This window comes from Equus przewalskii, chromosome 19 (assembly GCF_037783145.1).
Source record: "Equus przewalskii isolate Varuska chromosome 19, EquPr2, whole genome shotgun sequence".
In the NCBI taxonomy this organism is placed as follows: domain Eukaryota; kingdom Metazoa; phylum Chordata; class Mammalia; order Perissodactyla; family Equidae; genus Equus; species Equus przewalskii.
The window spans coordinates 61,981,520-62,001,233 of NC_091849.1; the positions used below are offsets into that span (position 1 = coordinate 61,981,520).

Sequence of the window (19,714 nt, forward strand, 5' to 3'; positions counted from 1 at the left end):
ATTTATCTGGAAAGTTTAATATCTTCGTGTGTAAAAATGTCGAGGGTGATCCTGTGTCTTAAATCCGATAAGATTCACCTGAAACCTCATTTACGGATTAAGATGACGCATATTCAGCTAAATCTCATACTCCACATATTTCTTTGGAAGTGAAAGTAGAGTGTATCAGAAGTGGAAGCATTTTGGGGTCAGATAGACTTGAGCGTAGAGCTCAGGTCCCCCGCTTATTTGCAGTGTTATCTTTAAGAAGTTTGTTGTCTCGTCTATTTCTTAGAGTTGTTGGAATTAAGTAAACACTGTGTAAAGTGACTGGTGGAATTCCTGACACAGCAGCAGGTGCACAGTGAATGTCAGTTCTCTGTCCTCTTCCTAATTTATTATTGTGAGTGCGTGGAGGTCACCAGGGGATTTGTTGAAATGATGATGACATGTCCATCAGGGCGTCTGTTTGGTTCTGTGAACATATGAGAGTCTGTACATGCTGTTGGCGCCGACCTTTATTCGCTACCGTCTGTTTGCTTCTTACACTTTAGATTGTACACTGACTCTCAAACTATCTTGATCTGTTCACTTAACACACTAGTCACTCTTTTTCAGAAGCTTCAAAATAACTTTCTGATTGCTCTGTTTCTTTGAAATATTAGGAAGACATTAATCGTAATCTACTTTCATGCCCGCTTTCTAGTGTTCGATTGGTAGTTTAAAATTAAGGGGTTTGTTACTGGCATTGATAGCATCAGACTCTGGTTATCGTGTTACCAACCCAGGAGATGGAAAAGTGATACAGGAATAACATCCTGTGACCAACCTCATTAATGCTGCTTGCACGGAATTGAAATCACACTGACACAGCCTTACTTCATCAGTCTGTGAAATAGCTGTGATCGTGTAGAGTGAATGGTTGACCCTGTTTCTGGAAGGTTGTGTTTAAAGAAATATTTGTATCTAGACTACTTTGTCCATTGACCTGCAACATAATCAACCCCCAAATGGAGGGAACTCTCAGATGTTTTTAACTAACTCTCAGAATTCTAATTTTCAAGGATTGGTCTTTTTTGTCAATATAAAAACTGCTAGCATACATTTTCTCACTTAACATCCACAAAAAGCCAATAAATAGACAATACAACTACTTTGGCCTTTAGTTGTTGTACACATTACCGAAATGCTCCTTATAGTAATTCTTAATTTATAGAGAGTTCTCACTGATTTAGGGAATTAAGAATTAACCATTCAGTATTTAAGCAGCCACCTGGCATTGTTTCAGATGTTCTGCAGAATTAACAAGGCTTGTTCACTCTGTCAAGGCCACCTCCTTGGTTCAGCCACCAACAAGGATTAGTTGAATCTAAAGATAAAGCGATGATAAAAAAATATTTTGCATGATAATAAGAGCCATTGTGATAACCAAATTAGTGACAAATTATTACAATTTGAGAGCAGCTTCTGTTAAAAGTAATGGCAATTTATCTGCTGTATACTTTAGGGTAAGTTGCCAGGTAAAAAAGTGAAGGCAATTCCTTGCTTTTCAAATGCTAAATTTGAATCTGCATTCAATAAGTGAACTTTGAAAGTCAATTTATTTGCCTTAACTTATTTAGCGTTTTAAATAAAAATGTTAATACTTTTCAAAGCGGTCCATTTACACAGCCAACCCTGGTGCTCTAGTGGTTAAGACTCAGCACTCACCACCACAGCCTGGGGTTCGCGTCCCAGTCAGGGAACCATGCCACCCATCTGTCGGTTGTCACACTGTGGTGTCTGCACGTTGCTGTGATGCTGGAAGCTATGCCACTGGGATTTCAAATACCAGCGGGGTCCCCCATGGTGGACAGTTTTCAGCAGAGCTTCCAGACTAGACAGACTAGGAAGAAGGACCCAGCCACCCACTTCCAAAAACGTTGGCCACGAAGACCCTGTGAATAGCAGCAGAGCATTGTCCCGTAGAGCGCAGGAAGGTGAGAGGATGGTGCAGAAAGACCAGGCAGGTCCGCTCTGCTGTGCACAGGGCACTAGGGGTCGGAATCCACTCCATGGCACTAACCACAACCACAAAATTTACATAGTCAAAAAACAAACAGAACTGAAAGGGTCATAATAATAAATATCATATTTCACTAAATGAATTTGGGGTAATTATAGGGCATTTGGAAAAACACACAGTTGGATCCCTTCGTCACTTCTATGCCAATAAAAATATCAGATGGGTCACAATTTTAAAGGTGGAGAAGTAAACCAGACCTAGGGAAAATGCAGAAGATTTGAAAGATAATTAATAAAGAATAACTTTTTACAAAAATATCAAAAAGCCTAGAAAGTAAAAATGAAAAAAATTAGCAAATTTGACCACTTTCACAAATAATTCCTGTATGGCAAAAAAAAAAAAAAATTATAAAGTCAAATGGCCAGCTGGGGAAAAATATTTGCAACTCATATCATAACAAAGGACCAGATTTCCTAAAATATAGATGAATTCCTACAAATCAATTTAAAAAAGAAAAACAACCCAGTTTTAAAACATTGAGTGAGGATGTAAACAGAGTTTACAAAGAAAACATAGACAGCTCTTAAACATGTAAAAAGACATCTAAATTCACTTATAGTAAGAGAAATATAAACTAAAATGGCCTTGAGATACTAGTTTTCACTTACAATGTTGGCAATGATCTCAATTTTTTTGGATAAATACCTTAGAAGTGGGATTTCTAGACTATATGGTAGTTCTATTTTTAATTTTTTTGAGTAACTTCCATGCTGTTTTTCACAGTGGCTATGTCTTTTTACATTCCCATCAACAGTGTACAAGGATTCCTATTTTTCCACATCCTGGTAACATTTATCTCTCTTTTTTTTTAAGTATCCATCCTAACAGGCAAGAAGTGATATTTCATTGTGGTTTTGACTTGTATTTCCCTGATGATTAGTGATATTGAGCATCTTTTCCTTATGACAAAATAGCAAAGATATGGAAACAACCTAAATGTCTATGAACAGGTGAACGGATTGAAAAATGTGGTGTGTATACACTATGGAATATGACTCAACCTTAAAAAAGAAGGAAGTCTTGCCCTATGCAACAATATGAATGAAACTGGAGGACATTAGCTAAGTGAAATAAGCCAGTCACAGAAGGACAAACACTGTATGATTCCACTTAGATGAGGTATCTAAAATAGTCAAATTCGTTAAAACAGACAGTAGAGGGGCCGGCCCAGTGGGGCAGTGGTTAAGTTCTCACGTTCCGCTTTGGCAGCCCAGGGTTCTCCAGTTTGGATTCCGAGTGTGGACCTACACACCACTTGTCAAGCTGTGGCAGGCATCCCACATCAAAAGTAGAGGAAGACTGGCATGGATGTTAACTCAGGGCCAGTCTTCCTCAGCAAAAAGAGGAGGATTGATGGCAGACGTTAGCTCAGGGCTAATCTTCCTCAAAAAATAAATTAAAGAAACAAAATAGAGAGTAGAATGGTAGTGGCCAGGAACTGGGGGTAGGGGAAATTGGGGAGCTGCTGTTCAACGGGTGTAAAGTTTCAGTTATACAAAATTAATAAGTTCTGGAGATCTGCTGTACAAGATTGTGCCAATAGTTAACAATACTCTATTGTGCAATTGAAAATTTCTTGAGAGGGTACACCTCATGTTAAGTATTCTTACCATAATAAATAAAGAGATTGGCAAAGTTCAGGAAGTTTCATAATACAGCATGTGGGCAAAAATGTAGAGAAACACAGCTGTACATTCGGAGGGAAGTATATCTGAATACAATCTCTATGGAGGAAATTTGATGCTGTCTGTCAAAATTTCAAATTTGCATTGACCCAGAAAATATAGCTACAGATACTCTCACTCATTTGTGGAATTATGCACATGAAAGGCTATTTATTTCAGCGTTGTTTGAAATAGTAACAGAATGGAAAAAATCAGATGCTCAGTCATAGGTGAATGGTTAGTAGAGTTATAGTATTATTTTCATTTAAAAAATATAAAGTGTCCACATTTTTATGACTGTGTGAATATTGGTTCTTGCAGAGCCAAGTGGTGTAGTTTTTCTTTCTTTCTCAATAGCTTTGTTGTTATTGTTTGTTTTTTTGTTTTTCTGGTGTCTCTAATCGTCTTTCTGTTTTCCCTGTAATTATGTTCCGTATTTTTTAAATGCTCTCATAGAGTCTCTTCTTTTGGGGGAGTCTCATTCAGACCTTTTGCTCCATGCTTGGCTAGCAGCTTTCTAGGCCAACTACAAAATTCTCGTTCTGTGACTCCCCTTATTTTTCCTCTGGGTTGATTCCGGTGCAGCGTCTTTCCGTCATCATCTCCTTTCTTGGTTTTATTCTTTCATTTATGTGAACACATCATCAAGCAAATTATTAAGAAAATGTGAAAGGGAGGTAAATTTTCTGAGATTTTACATGTCTAAAAAGGTTTTTATTTTACTCTCACACTTGGTTGGTAGTTTGTCTTGGTAGAGAATTCTAGGTTGAAAATTGTTCCTACCAGAATTATGAAAGGTCTGCTCCATTGTCTTCCAGCGTCAGTGTTGCTACCGAGAAATTTAATGTCTTATGAATTCTTGTTCCTTCTGCTTTCCCAAAAAGAGGGAAAGCAAGAATTCTGATGTCTGACTGATTCATCCTTCTTCTCTTGAAGCTCTTCATCAAGGAAACAGAAGGGAAGGACATTTTTGACATCCCCTTTCTGATTGGCTAGAACCGCACTTAACTGCTTCCTCCTCTGTGCCATGCGATTCATGGTTAAACTTCAGGATCTGTGAGAACATCTCCTGAGATGTGGTGATGAGGTACTTGATGCTCAGAAACACTCTTCTATTGATAGAGCCTAGCTTCCACGCGACTATCTTGTGTGAACTCAACAATCCTTTCCTGGATAACAAAAGTTGAACATTGACTTTTCCATTGTCTTTACACTTATGCTATTATGATCTTAATCCTCCTGAGGAAAATGGACGCCTCTGGCAAAAAGCAGGGAGGCCAGTAGTAAGAAGTTAAAAAGAGAAAAGTACTTCAATATGTTTTTGATATTTTTAAAAATTCCTTTATTACAACATGGAGCATTTTCTCCTCTTAGAAGTTTGGTTTTCACCACCTTACTCAATTGCAACTTACTTGTGTAAACCATCTTCACAGTTATCTGCATCAAATACCTAGGTCTTTCTTGTGGTATGTGAATATCTCAGTAATGATTTACGTTTTAATCCTAAAATTACTAGATTGTTTCCTTTAATCTAATCACTTATGGCACATAGCCCAAGTGCAAAAGTTACTGATGATTTTAGGTTTGGAATTACATTTCTGTCATGTTGGCTACTATTCAGAAGCCATTGAAAGACATTTAAAAACAACCTATGTATAGATTATCCCCTCTTTCTGTAGTGGAAACGTGTCTCTATGTGGCCACTGACCTATGGCAAAGCTAATCCGAAAATGCAGACTGTTACTATGATCAGAATAATCATTAAAACTGAATCAATCCTATTCTCGCTCACATAAATCATTAAGACAGATGATACAAATGGATTTGACAGACCATGGCCTACCAATTTTTTACTTGTCATCAGAGCCTTGAGTTAACTGAAATCAAACCATTTCATGTATTATGTTAGGGCCAAAATAAAGCGAATCTACATAAAGTTTTTCATAGTCAAGAATAATTATAAATATGAAATTACCAAAATATGAAATTGCTTAAGACAAATAAATGAAAGTGAATCACGAATAATTACCAAATATGAAACTATATTATTTTAAATGATTTGGGCACTTTAAATAACTTGATTGGTTCTACTTCTTATTAATAAATGGTTTGCATAGATACTTTAATCTTTTCAGTTCATGTTGTGTTTTCAAAAAGTACTTAATCCTCATCAGTGTGAGATAAGTTAAAGAAGGCAGGTCATATTTCTTCCTCTAATGAAGGGCAACTCCTCCACATAAGTATAGCATCTATTTTGCAATACTACCACATAAGAATAAAGAGTAACTTAAATTATTTTGGTATCAAGTGGGATTTGTGGATGAAGAATATAAGTTTCTAAATTGGAATTTCTGTAGCTATGGCAATTAATATTCTCACTAAAGCAGAAGTACCAAGCGAAGTGTAAAGAATCAGACTCTTTTTACTGGTCATTCACCCACTCAATACCTACTAAATGAAATCCATTGTGCTGGATGATATGCACAGTGGAAAGGAACTGAGAATGTGTGCAGCTTACCCAGTGGAAAGTCTCAAAAGGGGGGCAAAGTGAGAGGAAAGTTTGTGGAAAGTACAGATGTCCCACAGCCTTCTGGATTCACAGACAATATGTTCTATTACTTAATTTATACTATTTCTAGGTTTTTTGGCTGAATCAATAGTGACTGAGGACAAGCTATTTCAGAATCTATATAATAAAATGATGTGATTTCTGAGTTCAGAAAACATAGAAAAAGATTATTATTAAAATTCGTTCCTGCAACCACACGGAACGATCATAATTCATTATGTCTCATGTCTAAAATGCTGCCATGGCTTTCGAATGAAATTGTTAAGTTTTGGAAGCACTACAGATGACCCCTATTTTTTAAATTGTCAAAGGTGGGATAAAATTGTCCTTCCAGTTATGGAACCTGTTTACTGTAACTGATAATGATCGAAACATTCCTGTCCACACAAATATTTCACAGCATTTTCTTTCCTAGTGTCACTCTTCTTACTCTTCTCTTGTCAGTGTTACTGGAACGGTTTGTAAGAGCTTTGTTTAGTATGTGGAAGAGATTCTATTGTTCTTTATTTCAAAGACATCTCTTTCCTCGTGTGCGGTGACAACTGCTCATGATAAAATAATAGGCTTTTTATATATAACGTAGAATTCTTTTCTGAATATTTAGGCACCCTAAGGGAATTTCTTTATTGTATCATGATAATTCTATGAAATAACATAAAACTGGTAACTCTTTTAATTTGTTAACACAAGCACTCTCAAATGGCGCTTTTCAGAACTAATATGAAAATTGCTTCCCATGACTGGACTATAGGTCTCTTATATTTTTGCTTATTTGATTTTTGTCTTTCATGCTGATGTCTCCAACTTATAAAATTTGTTCCCGTTGTTCTCATAGTAAAGGCATGAAATTTTCTATAAAGACAGGTAGACTCTGTTTTCCATTTTAATTTTGTACACTCTATTTGAAACACAGAAAATGCCCTAGTGGTATTTTGAGAATTTATGCAGATTTTGTTTAGTCTTATGTTTCAAGTCTATGAAGCATATTCTAAAGCAATAATCATAACACTTACAATACAGTTACTTGCATAACATTTTTGTTGAAGTGGGTTTTGGGTTTCACATGTTCTGCAGCATTCTTGGCAAGGGTGTGCAAATAATACTTTAAAATGAAACTTTCCCTTTTTACTTCAGCTTCTTCCTTTAATTGAGAAGTTATGAATATATCTTGCCTCTTTTCGCAAATCAAAGTGTGTTCAAATGCAATTAATCTACCCTATTAACTTGACTAAACATCTGCTGTATTTGTTAAACACTTCAAAATTCTGTTCTGAACCAGTTAATTCTCAGTAATTTCCCAGTTAAATATTTACATGGGCTTCCATGATGATAAGCTCTAGCCTCTCTTAAATAATCAGCAGATTGTCCAGAGAGAGCTGTGTGAAATGCAACACACTGTCATAGCTATCCACTGGAACTTGAAATGGTGTCGCGGGCTTGGATATTTTTGCATATTTCGTCCTAGCCAAAAGAGGTAACATCCTTATGAATTCCTTTCTTGTCAACATTTTTAATGTCCAAAATTCCACTCAAAATAGTAAATGAATACTTGACAGACATATGCAGATGTTTATATCACAAATATCCTAAGGACGTTCTCAAGCTTCTCTTTCTGAAAATCAATAAATCTTAGGTTTGTGAAATTTTAGGAATAACCCGACTTACAGTTATTTTCATAGCAGACTAAATAGATGGAAAAAGTAGAAAAAATGGATAGGCATTATTATTCAGTAAATTAAATCAAAGAAGAAAATAATGCACAGATTATGCAAATATGCTGTGTGCACAAAGATACTTAAGATATCATTTTCTAACTAGAAAAATGACATAAATCTGTCAAATGTCAAGTAGTGGTCAAAGATTTGAATAAGTTTCATACTAGAGATATGTCATAGGTGGTAAATGATCAATTCTTAAATGAATTGTAAGACGATTTTCCTCTTAGATATCAGAGAATGGAACGGTCGCTTTAGATGAGGAATACAGACAAGGCTGAAGGCTCTCCAACGTGGTTTTAAGTGCAAGTCCAAGTTTTGAAAATAAATATGATTACATGTAGAGCAGAAACCTGTTTCCCACCACCACCCAGTAGTATTCTGTTCCAGAATGGTTTTTTTAATTATTTTGTTGAGGTCATAATGGTTTATAACATTGTGTAATTTCAGGTGTACATTATTATTTATCATTTTCTGTATAGACTGCATTATGCTCACTATCAGTAGCCTAACTTTTATCTGTCACCATATATATGTTCCCCTCTACCCCTCTCGCCCACCCCGCACCCAGCGTTTTCTTTCTTCTGATCCAATTTACTGTTTATTGATCTCTTCTGTAAGTGTGTTAGAGGATAGAAAAAATGACCCTCTGTCCTCTAGAACTCATAGTCAACTAAGAAGATCAGTAAAGTACACACAAAATGGCATTTACAAGGCCAGAGTAGGAAAGAACTCTGGGAGGGATTCTGAGACGAATGCTGAGCTCTGCCAAGTGTGATTCAAGTAGGTCAGAGCTTAGGCGTATCTGTAATGTTCATGGTAAGTGACAAGTAAATCCATTGTTTGACTTTACCAAATGGGAGGTGTAGTGAGCTGGATAATCATAAATAATGAATCATCCCCAAATTTTAACTTCTTATTTTGGGAAAAATATGATTTTTCTACAGTTGACCCATGCTTTACTAATGACAATATTGATATTTTCCTTTGTAAATGTCAACTAATATTCAATAAATACAGTTCAAGAATATTCTGAGCAGTAATGCAACGTGTCTAGAATTAAAAATTGGTCATGGATAGGTGGCCGGCCCAGTGGTGTAGTGGTTAAGTTTGTGCATTCTGCTTCAGCGGCCTGGGGTTTGCAGGTTCAGATCCCAGGTGAAGACCTAGCACCACTCACCAAGCCATGCTGTGATGGTGTCCCACATAAAATAGAGGAATAATTGGCACAGGTGTTAGCTCAGGGCGAATCTTCCTCAAAAACAAAGAAAAAAGTTGGCCATGAATAATTCAAATAGTGAATAATCAATTGGAGAATAAAAATAATTTTCCAATCTTTTAATCAAATTTCTAATTGGGTCCTAAACTTAGCAAAGGTTGGGGGGAGGCGGGATTCAGAATCACAAATATCCAGCAGGCACACTAGTGGGTTTATGTATGTGAGTGTACCATATCTTGCTATTTGGACTTCACACACAAAAGGTTCTCATAAATATTTTTTTAATCCATTGAATACATTCCAAATCAAATTTAGTACTTTAGCATCATGTAGGGTTTTGTCCTGTAACTTCTCCAACTAGTAAAGGGAGTGGAATTTTCATTGTCTGTTGCTCAGAATTTATTGTGCTCCCTTGATGAATGTTTGGTGTGTGGATGTTTTAGTAGCTCGTGTTTAAAAACACTGAAAGAGCTGTCAGCATTTGGATGGATATCAAAAATGTTATATAGAGTTTGACCATTCGTGAAACGGTAATAGTTTCCTAAGGCTGAGAGGGAAGAGTTTCATCTAGAGCCAAGACTGTCAGTCTTATAAAAAATGATACAACTCCCTGTAGTTCTGTTGTAATTAATACTTGGTATATTTGGATTTCAACATTTGTTTTTATTGTACACATTAGGAATTTACCATCCTAAAGTTGGCCTAATTACCCAACTTTCCTTTGTTATGTGTTTTTTATAATAACAAACAGAACTGACCACTTTTTTCATTCCCTGCTTTTTATTCCTGCCTAAATCAATAAAATATAGGCTCCACATGTCCCTATAACACTATAACATTAAAATGTTCCAAAAGTAGATAAAAGAAATGAAAGTAGTAAATATATACATTTTATTAGTGTTTTGTGAAGGAGTCCAAAAGATCTGGGGGGACACTGAGGATTGGTGATTCTTTGTACTAATGCTTTTTGAAAATTAGTTACGATAATTTATGCTAAATTCTAATAACTTTAATTAAGAGAAAGCAATCTGAATGAAAAATTAAAATATATCTATCACTTTTTTATATTCAAAACAAAATTAGATGGTGAAATTGTGCATGTTATGGCATTTATGAAAATTTAGTTTCTATGAAAAAAGAAAAATTAATATATGCATAATAAGTATTTATAGGTCATGACAAGCACATCTGCTGTTTTAGTTTAAAGGTAGCCATGAATTTTAAAGAAAAAAGTCATATTATAAAAAGGAATCCTAATGGGGGGCTGGCCCCGTGGCCGAGTGGTTAAGTTCGCGCGCTTCGCTGCAGGCGGCCCAGTGTTTCGTTGGTTCCAATCCTGGGCGTGGACATGGCACTGCTCATCAAACCACGCTGAGGCAGCGTCCCACATGCCACAACTAGAAGGACCCACAACGAAGAATATACAACTATGTACCGGGGGGGCTTTGGGGAGAAAAAGGAAAAAATAAAAAAAAAAATCTTTAAAAAAAAAACAAAAAGGAATCCTAATAATTTTTAAATTAGATAGCAGAAGAATGTTTATTCTGGAACGAAGGTGAATTCAGATTTGTTTGAATATGTATTACTAGATTTCTCATTTATCCCAAACCATTTAAGGCATTTAATATATGATCAGTTAATCATAAATATTTGTAAAACCCTTTGAAAATTACTGTTTTTACCCAAAAACTTTTATTAGAATGACTTGATTTCCCAGTAAGATTTTTTTCACTCAAACATTCATAGGCACATACCATGACGAATAAGACACAGATTCTACTGTTGCCCTTAGAGCCTGGTGAGAGAAATGGATCATTACAGGAATAAGCAATTAAGTAAACTTGTGAGCAGCACTTGAAGGACAAGTACAAGGCAATGTAGACTGAAGCCAGGCGTCCACTCTCCCTGGGGAAAATCAGGGAGCGCCAGGCTGGGCTTTCTCAAGATCAGTCTGGCTGTGATGTGGAGAATGGTGGGTCTGTGTCCAGCGTCAGCTGGGAAGCTCTTACAGACGAGCAGGCAAGAAGCAAGAACGGAAGCAGCAGAAAGGGAGAGAAATCGATGGATCCAAATATATTTTGGAGATACATCAACTAGACTTGGTAACAGGATGTGAAAAACAAATTTGAGAGAAGAAGGTATGGGGGATGAAGTCTAGATTTCTAGCATGAGTGTGAGGAGGAGGTTGTATGGATTTCTTGAGTTATATAGAGTGGGAAGAAAACGAGCCTAAATCCCCCTCACTTTTGAAAGTTGAACAGGGAAGGGGGAGGCAGCAGGAGAGACCAAGAAGCAGCTTTCAGAGAGGCAACAGCTTCGCAGGAACTGCCAAAGGCTTTTTGAAACCAGCAATATCTTCACTGTGAGCGTCATGGTGAATCAGAATTCCTGTGTAATAGTAGCTATCTGTGGGAATCAGGAGACCACTTCCAGAGTAACAACGTGTGGGATTTCCTGGGCCTTTTTTATGATCTGAAAAAATGATTTTCTCTACCACTTGACAATGTTATGAGAAAGTATTAACTAAAGTCTATGGTACTAAAAATGAAGTGTTATGAATAGAAATACTTTGAAGCCAACGTCATAACCACGTGTTTTCTTAGAAGATACTTACAGAGCTACTCTTGACCAAAAATGTAGTTGTATTTATAACGTTTAAATATAGGAAGAGGCAATTTTTTTGCTTGCAAATATGGTTACCATTTATTTATGGTAGTTTGGTGAAATGTGGTTCTGATCACATGGGAGTCTTCACTGGCAGTGAACTTTGGGCCTCATGCCTGGTTTGGAATTGCCTGTTTTCTCTTCTGGAGTTAATGACAAAGATAAACCAGTCAAAGAAGGACAAATTCATCGTTATTAATATATTACGTAGTCTAACCTTGCAAGAGCTCAAATCACTTTAAGAGTTTTGTTTAATCAATAAAGTAGGTATTAATTTTCACAGCATTCTCCGTTGAGGCAGGTGTACCGGAAATGGTCTGTTAACATGTGTCCTTTTCTCCTCTTAGGATTCCCTGGGGATCCAAGGCCCCCGAGGTCCACCTGGAAAAGAGGGTCAGAGGGTAAGTCAGCTTGAAGCAACTGCAGGCGTCACTGACTCTGGGATGACTTATTTCTGAACACGAATAAAAATGAAACTAAAATACAGCAAGCAGATGGGCATAAGGAGAGTATCAACTATCCAAAGACTGAAATTTGAGATTTTGACTGAGCTTTTACAATCCAGAAAATTCCATGTATTTTCAAGATTGGCAGCACAAATGTGGAGAGAGAGTTTGGGTGAAATGAATTGACCGTAATTTGATCTGCGGCACTTTCGTGATATTTGGGAGTTTGAGTTAAGCTGATCTTTGCAGAGTTAAGTTGATGAGTTTCTTGGTGGAATTCCAGCCCATTCACGAATTCTATAAAGATTGTGGATATTTACATTCTTTAGCCAATTGAAATTATTGTCATGAGTGACTCTTTCTAACTGTCCTTTCATTACTATTTACTGCCTTTGAGGTAAAACACATTCGTGGTAAGTGAAGAACCTGTACTTGCAGTTGGGAGAATGGCAATTCCCTTCTGCCTCTGGTCCAGTCAGTCTTCCCATCCAGTAAGAGGAGCCCTGTGGTGACAGCTGGTCAGCTTCGTTTGACCACTGTGAGCACTGGGGCACCCCATTCTTGTGGCTTATTGCTATTTTCAAATCATTTTAAAGTCTCAAAACATTTTCTATGTGCCTTCTCATATGATCGTTGTTGTTGACTTCTGTTACCTTATAGATGAGGAGTGTGTGACTCAGAGTTTAGGTGACTTGCCTAAAGTACAAAAGCTGGGAAAAAGTAGGGCCAGGACTTGGATCTGGGGTTTCTGCCTCTAGATCCCATGTTCTATTTTGCTGTCCCAGGATAGTAACCCAAAATCTGTTTTTCAGTCATTTTTAATTTTTATTCCCCATTGTACCCTGTGGCAAATAGTCTGTTGCCTCACATACAGAAGAGTTTTTCAAATATTTGAGGACGAATGGTGTATTTCACCCAGGTTTACCTTTTATCAGGTTAATAAAGTCCCAGTGCTCTTAACCATTCCTCTTATGTGGATTCCTGACCCCCTAGCATGCTGATGGTCTTTGCCAGAAAACACTCGTGGACCCTCAGGAGGTGTCAGGTGGGGACAGACATGTGTGGTCTTATTCAGGGCAGGGTAAGCGCAGCACGTATGCCCTGCACCAGAGACAAATACTTCTATTGCGGCCTCAGACTGAGCCAATGTTTCTGTGTGTGGAGTCACACTTTTTTTTTTAACTAACTCCTTCTGCTAGAGCAGCTCTGTTTTTAATTATTGTCTTGGGGTGTTACAATTAAGCTTTGATTTGGAAAAACTGGACTGGATGATATCCAACTTTGTTCAGTTAAAAAAATTCTATGTCCAGTTTTTATTCCCAGTGGCTGATTCGGTGAACACAAAAGGGCTTCATAAGCTTTGATGCCTAAGAAATTAAAGGAAATGCTTCGTGAATAATGGGTAACATTTATGGACTACGTATAATGTTCTGAAGGCTTCATATTTATTATTTCGTTTATTCCTTACAATGGCTCTATGAGGTGGGTTCTACTGTTGTCCTCATAGAGAAACTGAGGTTTTTAAGCAACTTGGATAGGACACATTGCTAGAAAGTGGAGCTATGCTGAGATTTTTAAACTATTTACAAAGTAGTCATGTTGGGGTTCTACTCTCAACACCTATGTGTCCAATTGTAGTCTCTCCTGCAGCTCTCCAGCCACTCTCTATCCAAGACTTCATCAGCCCAACTGATCAAAGTTTTAAATAGTCTCAGGGAAAAGTTAAAATATTACCTCCCTAGATCTGTGCTTTCGAGGCTGCCTTAAGCATTTAACCCACTGGGGGCAGTGGACTAGATGAAATGACCTGGTGAAGTTAATTTCCAAGCTTCTTATTCTATATTCTCATAGTGATGGGCAAGATGTCTATCGCATCTAGGACCATGTTTCTGAATTAATTTCTGTCTTCAGCATCCAGGGAACATTTTCCTTCTAATAACTACCCCTTCTTGAAACTGAGTGGTAAATTATACCCCTAGTTAACATCCAAAATATATAAGGAACTCATGCAACTCAATAGCAAAAAAAACAATAACCCAATTTAAAAATGGGCAAAAGACCTTAATACGCATTTCAAGAAGATATACAAATGGCCAACAAGTATATACCTGAGAAGGTGCTCAACATCACTAATCATCAAATCAAACCATAATGAGATATCTCCTCACACCTGTTAGAATGGCTATTATAAGAAAGACAAGAGATAACAAATGTTGGAAAAGTAGTAGAGAAAAGTGACACCTTGTGCGCTGTTGGTTGGAATATAAATTAGTGCCGCTGTTACGGAAAATAGCATGAAAGTTCCTCAGAAAGTTAAAAATAGAACTTATCTATGAGCCAGCAATCTCACTTCTGGGTATACATCCAAAGGAAATGACATCAGTATTTTGAAGAGATATCTTCACTTTCATGATGTAGAAACAACCTAAATGTCCATTGACAGATGATTGGGCAAAGAAAATGTGATCACACACACACATACACACACACACACACACCCAAAATGGAATATAATTCAGCCTTAAAAAAGAACCAAATTCTGCCATTTGTGATAACACTGATGAACCTAGGGGACATTATGCTAAGTGAAATAAGCCAGACACAGAAAGACAAACACTGCATACTCTTACTTATATGTGGAATCCAAAAATGTCAAAGTCATAGAAACAGAGAGTAGAATGGTGGTTACCCGGGGCTGGGGGTATGGTCAAGGAGTGGGAGATGTTGGTCAAGGAGTACAAAGTTTTAGTTATGCAAGATAAATAAGTTCTGGAGATGTAATGTAAAGCAATGAGACTGTAGTTAATATGGTGTTGTATACTTGAAATTTGATAAAAAGGTAGATCTTAAAATCACCATTCACACACACACAAAGGTAACTATGTGCAAGGTGACAGATGTGTTAATCAGCTTGATTGTGGTGATTGTTTCACAATGCACATCAGATCATCAAGTTGTATGCCTTAAATATATACAATTTTTAATTAACTATAATTTAATGTAGAAAAATAATAATAATAAACAGATTTTTAGTTTCAACTCCAAAAAAACTTATACTCCCTAGGTGGTTTGACATGGAAATTATGGAGCGAGGTGGATGAGGTTAAGTCAAGGGCATCACATCTGAGTTCTTCCCCCTGTGGCAGAGCTCCTTCTCTTTTTTAAATCTTGTGTGGTAAGAACATTTAACATGAGATCTATCCTCCTGACAGATTTCTAAGTGTAGGATGATGTCACACTTTTGACTTGTACTGACATGTGGTCGATTCAATGCTCCTCTTTTATTTTAGTGAAAACTCCTGCCAAGCCACATCTTCACCCATCCTGTTGCTGGTGCTTGTCTCTTTGAATCACAGAGTAGAAATTGGTCCTTGTCGTTGTTAAATTTCATCTTCTGGATTTTAGTCCCTAATGCCCTTCTGTTGTGTTTTTTTCCCAGTGAAATAACTCCCAGCTTCATGTCACCTTAAAATTTGATAAGCCTGCGCTCTAAGCCTTCGTTCACATCGTTAATAAATGCTGAAATCGAACAGGGCCTGACAACTCTGTGCAACGCTGGCAAAGGCTCCCATGGATTTTCTTGGGGCACGAGCATCAAATCATGTGCAAATCCATTTGAATTCCAACTCCTTTCCATGCACATTTCTTAATTTGGCTTGTAAGATAATTATGAGAGCCTTTGTCAGACCAGCTAAAATGAAAAGATATTCAAATGAGGCTTTTAAAAATAATAATGCTTCAAATTGAAACTGTACCCTATCAAAGCTTACATTTCAGAAGAAGGTAAGTTAAAGAATAAATTAAACTTATGTATTCCTCATGATAATTATGGAGGACTGTATTCAAATTGTAAAGTTCAACCACTATGTTATGCAAATTTACTCCGTTTATAAATATGTATAGTCCAGATAATTTTATATTACTCTTATTTTATTCCTTTCAAGAGTAACATAGTGTCAGAAGCTCAAGAATGTAATAGAATTTTAAAGATGCAGTTAGGCATGGTTTGTCATTATTACTTCTGCTCTTTCAGAAATGACATATTTATCGAGGACAGCGGCTAGAGCAGATATTATTGATGTTATCCACATTTACAAATGATTACTTCCAAATATGCTCAGTGATTTGTTCTGCTTTATAATCTACTTGAAAGAAGAAACTTAGTTTAAGAAATGAGCATTCTTACACATTTACGTTTAGGTCCATCTTAGTGCCACCGTTGCTTCTCTGCTCAAGAGTTTGGTAGCACTCCGCTCTTTTAGACATGTAAACGCGCGCGCGTGTGTGTACACATACACACATACATACATAGCGCATACTGAAAGCCAAGACCAGTAATTTTTCCATTTTGTTGAAGTTTGCAATAGAAACAATAGAAAAATCTATGAATTTAAAATTCTTTTTATTGACACGTTGTCAAGAAAATGCTGATAGTTTGATTACAGGTGTCTGACCAGGAAGGAATTGCCTATCATTAAGTTTATTGCAATGAAAACAAATACATGGCGAATCTTCAGCACCTTGCTCCTAGGCATAGTATCTTTAAGGAAAGCAGGACATTTAATTTTAGACAAATCATTGACTTGTTGCTTTTCCTCAATGACTAAATAGATAGTAGCTTCTACTCTACCAACAGCTCACAATTAGGGCAAGTGTCATACTTGGTGTCACATGTAAACATACTTTGAAAAATACTAAACATTATAGAAACATGTTAATATTACTACTGTTATTTTTACTAAGGCATAAGGATTTTGATTGATAAATTCCTTTTATTTTTCTGTTTAACCCTTTGTGTAGAGTTTTCTATAAATACAGTAAGGACATTATTTTTTTCCAAGTACCACTCCAAACTTGTGTTTGAAATTTTTGTTAGTTGACTTTATTCTTTTCATTGTCTTTTAAGCTGCTAAATCTTAGATTATAAAGGGTTCATTTAATAAAATATAGGAGTAGTGTGGTTCTTGAACTTAAAAGCTGCTCTTAACCTCAACAATGTGTGGTAGCACTAAATATCTGAGCTTTGCAGGCTTTTTTTTTCTTAATCTCTTAGTTTTATTCTTTGAATTGCTTATATGCAATTAAGGTGTTTGTTTTTTTTTTTTTACTTTGTTGTCTTTTTGGAGTCCCATAAGCAAAACATTTGGCTAGCCCATTTTTGAGTCTCGCATCCTTTATAGATTAACACAAATTTAAAAATCCAACTAATGTTGAGTTTTGACCCTGAGCCACGATGAGAATGCATCAGAGAGCATCAGGGGAACAGCAGCTACCTGGAGGCCGAGAGGCTGTCAGCCCCTGACGAGGACAAAGGAGGCCAAGAGGGGGCCCAAGACACTGCAGGGCAAGAAGTCAACAGAAGAGAGTTTCTAGATGCACAGAGGGTTCAACAGGATTCCAATTCGAGACAAAGTCAGGGGAGAGATGTTGGATAAGAGGAGAGGTGGCTTGAAGTGGTGCCAGTTATAGTTGAATAGTTGGGAGAATGTTGGAAACAAAAGTTACGAGGAAAGGTGTGAGGGAATTAGAGGTGAACTGTGAGGCAGAGGAGGCGGCAGTGGGGAGTCTGGTGGAGGGATAAGGACAGGAACTGGATGGAAGCCCGGAAAAGTACCTCAGTGAAAAGTGGAGTGTTTCAGACCGCTCACCATGTTCATAGATGTTTACATGAAACATCTCAAAAGAACTGGCATTTATAAAAATTCCCTCTAAGATATAGATTTCTTATAGGATTGTCCAATATTCCTAATAGAATCTCCCAAAACATAAAAAATAATTATTATTTTAAGGGAACCCTGGATTTCTCCTTTATGGTCACATCAAGTGCATGCCTGAAGAATCTCAAGGTTGACATAAACTCCCACGCCTTTTTTAAAGAAATCGCTCTAGGAGTCTTAAAAACCATTTATTGGTAAATCAGCTACTTACTGTCCCAAACAGAAATTTGTCTGATTGGACCAAAATGACACCTCCCTCTTGCACTCTGTTGCTGGATCCTAAACAGAAATTTTATGTTCTAAATTCCTTACAATTTGCCCATCTGTCTTGCTCTCAGTTTAGCCTCTCAGCCTCGGCCTGTGCTTTCTTTTTGCCCTCCAGGCAAGTCCTCTCTAATTGCCTCCTGCCAACATTTTTGTGCACATTTTACTTTCCCTTGAAGTATTTGCTTCGAGCTGGCTTTGAAGCCGGTGTCTGGGGTCAGGATTCCTTGCGTCTGAACAGCACAGAGATCCTGGGCCGACTGAGCCCTCACCCCATCAGGATGTGTCCCTTTGCACCAGACCCAACTTGATGGCAAAGGAGCTGAGTTGTGTTTCCTCAACCAGGTGGGAATCTGATGGTCAGTCAGTCCGGCAAGAGCAGGGGAGGACCAGGCAGGCAGCATGTCTGCTGGCTTCTAGGGTCCAAGCAGCGTGGGGTGTAACGTGGAAGTTGTAGCATAAGCTCTGGGCCAGACTTCCTGAATTTAAATCCCAGCTTTACCCCTTGTTAGCTTGTGATCTTGGGTAAGTTCCTCAGTCTCTCTGAGCCTCAGTTTTCTCATTTAGAAAATGGAGATTCTAATAATCCCTGCCCCACCAGGTTGTTATGAAGAGCAGGCCACATAGGTGTTAGCTGTTGTCATAATTCTCAGCCCAGCCTGGTGATCTGAAGCTGTTTGTAGAAGGAAAGGCAAGTATCTAACTTCAGAGTATTAGGATTTGATTAAGGAGAATGTCTAATTGGTCAAGAAAAACTAAGGTGAAATGACTGCTGTCCCTACCACTCCAGTGAAGCCATTTTCTTTAACCTCCCCCTTTTTTTTTTGCTGACGAAGATTGGCCCTGCGCTAACATCTGTTGCCAATCTTTCTGTTTTTGCTTGAGAAAGGTTGTCACTGAGTTAATATCCATACCAATATTCTTCTATTCTATGTGGGATGCCACCACAGCGTGGCTTGATGAGTGGTGTGTAGGTCTGTGCCTGGGATCTGAACCTGCAAACCCCAGGCTGCTGAAGTGGAATGTGCAAACTTAACCATGATACCACCAGGCCAGCCCCATCATTTTATTTAACTTTTACCTGAATTCTTACTTTATCTGGATGTTCAGGCTCATAATCTAATGCCCCAGAAGCTTTATGAGGCCCAGTGTGATGCAGCTTCATAGTAAGGTTAAGTATCTAAAAAAATTTGCAAATGTGGAGTTGATTCTGTCCTTTTCTGTAGAGAAGCAGTGATGAGAATTGGAGCCCTCATTGTGGAGTGGCTGAGGGCTCAGTGTTTGTTTTGTGAATAAATTGTGCCGATTGTGTATAAATTCACCAAGGTGTTCACGGAAAAACACCTTGTTTTCCTTTTGGCTCGTTTGTTTCCAAACTGGTTTATATGCTTTCCCTAGGACAATGCAAGTAA

At 37.5% G+C, this 19,714-nt stretch overlaps 1 protein-coding gene across 4 annotated transcripts in view; it reads left to right on the top strand.

Annotated features, from left to right (window-relative positions):
* COL19A1 (collagen type XIX alpha 1 chain) overlaps positions 1–19,714 on the top strand; it is a 312,844-nt gene that overhangs the window by 158,575 nt on the left and 134,555 nt on the right. For all 4 annotated transcript variants that reach the window (XM_070584878.1, XM_070584877.1, XM_070584876.1 and 1 more), the window contains one exon: positions 12,223–12,276. In XM_070584878.1, the coding sequence (XP_070440979.1) occupies positions 12,223–12,276 (54 nt within the window). The remainder of the gene's footprint in view (positions 1–12,222; positions 12,277–19,714) is intronic.